This window comes from Typha angustifolia, chromosome 10, assembly GCF_048772165.1.
Source record: "Typha angustifolia cultivar Huaian chromosome 10, ASM4877216v1, whole genome shotgun sequence".
NCBI lineage: Eukaryota > Viridiplantae > Streptophyta > Magnoliopsida > Poales > Typhaceae > Typha > Typha angustifolia.
This window is the reverse complement of record NC_133248.1, coordinates 6935486-6938249: the sequence shown is the minus strand read 5'-3', so window position 1 is coordinate 6938249 and position 2764 is coordinate 6935486. Positions and strand designations below refer to the sequence as shown.

At 43.5% G+C, this 2764-nt stretch overlaps 1 protein-coding gene across 1 annotated transcript; it reads right to left on the bottom strand.

The window, feature by feature from the left end:
* Positions 1-901: 901 nt before the first annotated feature.
* On the bottom strand, positions 902-2392 carry LOC140768405 (phospholipase A1-Ialpha2, chloroplastic-like). The gene has a single exon (XM_073108668.1). It carries the CDS (start codon positions 2390-2392, stop codon positions 1082-1084), a length of 1311 nt encoding a protein of 436 aa, XP_072964769.1. The 3' UTR covers positions 902-1081.
* Positions 2393-2764: the final 372 nt, after the last annotated feature.

Genomic DNA, 2764 nt, shown 5'->3' with positions numbered 1-2764 from the left:
ATGGTTAATAGGAGAGAGGAGATAGGTGAGTGACCAGAAAGAGCAGTTAAAAACTTGAGTGAGAATGGATTTGTGGAATAAGATAGGTTGATAATAGGAGAGATAAGATAAGATTTTTAAAAAAAATTAAGTCAAATTAAAAGTAATATTATAGTTAGATTTATCTGCGATATAAGATCTAATTTGAATAAATAGTATTCGTAATCTACAATTTATTCAAATTTGATGTTTAATTTTTTAATCTAGAGTTTACTTTATATATTTGCATTCTAAGTCTTACTCTTGCTAAGCCTCAGAGAACATAGCAATAATTGAGCTTGACTTGAAATTAACTTCGAATTTATACTAATAAATTAAGCTCGTCTCATTAATGAAGGGTGCCCACCTTGATGGGGGGCTTAATTATTTTGACAGCACTAATGCCGAACAATTAAATGACTCCAATATGGATCAATTGGTACTGTAGAGGGAGAGAGCAGTGTGCATGTCAGTCTATCTGTATTCTTACTCTAGTTTGATCAAATTGCTACTTATTAAGTCATTTTCCTAGTTATTTATAATCCACCAGTTTCAACATGTCCATGTTGTCGGTCGTCGGTTTGCAAGTTTGGCTAAGCACCCAAGTAATCGTATTGACATCTAACATATATATCAAAGACTTCTAAAGATCACTCGGACACATCAAGGAGCACTACTACATATAAAAAGGTTACAATGGCAGTAAATGTCAATGGCAATATCATGCCCTTATTAATTCAAAGTCAGACGTTATATATATGTAGTTAATTACTTGGGTCGGTCAAATCTTTTACTTTTCAATCTGAACTCAAGATTCATATATTTGACAAATACTTTGTATATTATAAATATATAATTCCCAATTAGCTTTTCCGAGCTGGAATACAACATTAATTACATGAAGAAGTAGTCAATTTGCACATAAATGAATGTTACATATATGCACCTCTTCCCCTAGATCTACTGAAGTTTTTGTATCAATATATTATACAACGAAATAATTGAATAGAGTATTATTCTATTCACAAGTATTGCTAGAAAATCTATATACTAATAACAGCTTTTATACCTCAAATCCAAGAGACTGCACAAGATAACCCACCTGCCTTGCAGCATCATGCCATGCCCATGCATCAAACTTCCTCTCCCTCACCCACTTCTTCGCCTTGGGAACAAGACCTTCGCCATCCCTTCGAACCTGCACCATTTTGTTGCGCTTCACTAGTGCAATATACGTCTCTATATCATGAACGCATGCAAGGTTCTGCATGTCGAAGTAATCCAACGCCACCTCGACTCCAACATGAGCATAACACGAGCTACTCCATGGCATCTCATATTTTCCTCCTATAACACTAAAACTCTCATTGAATACAACCCCAGGAAGCTTAGTTATTGGATCATGTACGTTAACCACTCTTAGCACTTTAACTCTTAGCTCCTCACACCTCTCCTTGAACGCTAAGTTACCCACCCTTGGCCCTCCAAAGGAGTACAGTGTGATGGGTATCTCTCCTTGCCTTCCGATCCTATTAATGCCGAGCTCGGCGGCGTCGTAGCCGAAGAGAAGAGCTAAGGAGCTCCCCATGCTATGCCCGGCCAATGTAATGCTCACCTCCTCGTCCTTGTACTTGTTTACTAGACGAGAGACCTCATTGAGCAGTTGCTCTCTGCAACTCCCTTGGCTAAACTTGCAGGTGCTATCGTCAGACGTGTAGAGGCTTAGGAATCCCGACTCGACCTTGACGTCCGGCCGGGGTTCGTGAGGGTCGAGCCGCGCCGGCGTCAGCGGACTCATGAGGTTGGCGATCCACTCGGTGTTCGTCACGGTGCCGCGAAAGGAGACTAATATGTCTCTCCTTCCCAGCCTCCTGACCTTGTCGTCGTTCGACACCGCGACGTACCCTATCCAACGGCTGCTGCTCGCGCCGGCCTGCGTAGGGATGTCGATGTCGGCGGTGGCGTAGATATACTTGGTTACTTCATATCCACGCGCCTCCATGCCGACCTCTTTCAGCATGCTACTCTTCCCGTACTTGCAATTCAAGTAGCGCTTCGACCTCGGGTCGAGATCGAACGCCTTGTAGCACGCGGCGACGAACTCCCCGTACCGCACGATCTCGTCGCCGAGGATCGGATTGAGAGGCGCGACGAGGTTGTTCCAATCGTTGCAGCCTTGGATCTCCTCCCACATGCTCGCAAGCGAGGCCGCGGCACTAGCCGGCCTCGCTCGCGCCAATGCCACCGACGGCGACTCTACCTCCGCCGAGCGGCATGCGGCCTGGAACACGCGCAACCGCCGGCCGTAGTGGTGCCGTCGAAGTTTACGCGAAACGAGAGGTTGGCTTGTTGGAGAGAGAGTGGTGGAAGCCATCGGAAGTGAGTAGAGATCTAAAGAAGGGGGATGTTGTTTGAGATAATATAGACAACTTCGTAGGCGTCAAAAGAGACAAACATTGAGAACGAACAATTTACGTCTTTTAGAAATTAAAAAAGTCGAAGGGCATGTTTGGCGAGGAATTGACCATATAGATTTATTCCCTTTGCGCTTAGTTTACTTTTAAATTTATTTAGTTCGATTGGATTCCAAAGGTGGTTGTGGTTGTCTACTTGCAAGTTGCGGCTACGTTTCAAGCGGAAGGAAAAGATTTAGTACCAAAGAAAGAATAAAAATCTCCCAATTGACAACACTACTGTGCGGGGATTTTCATTATGAACGCCGAAATTTCGATCGAGCTCGATCTAC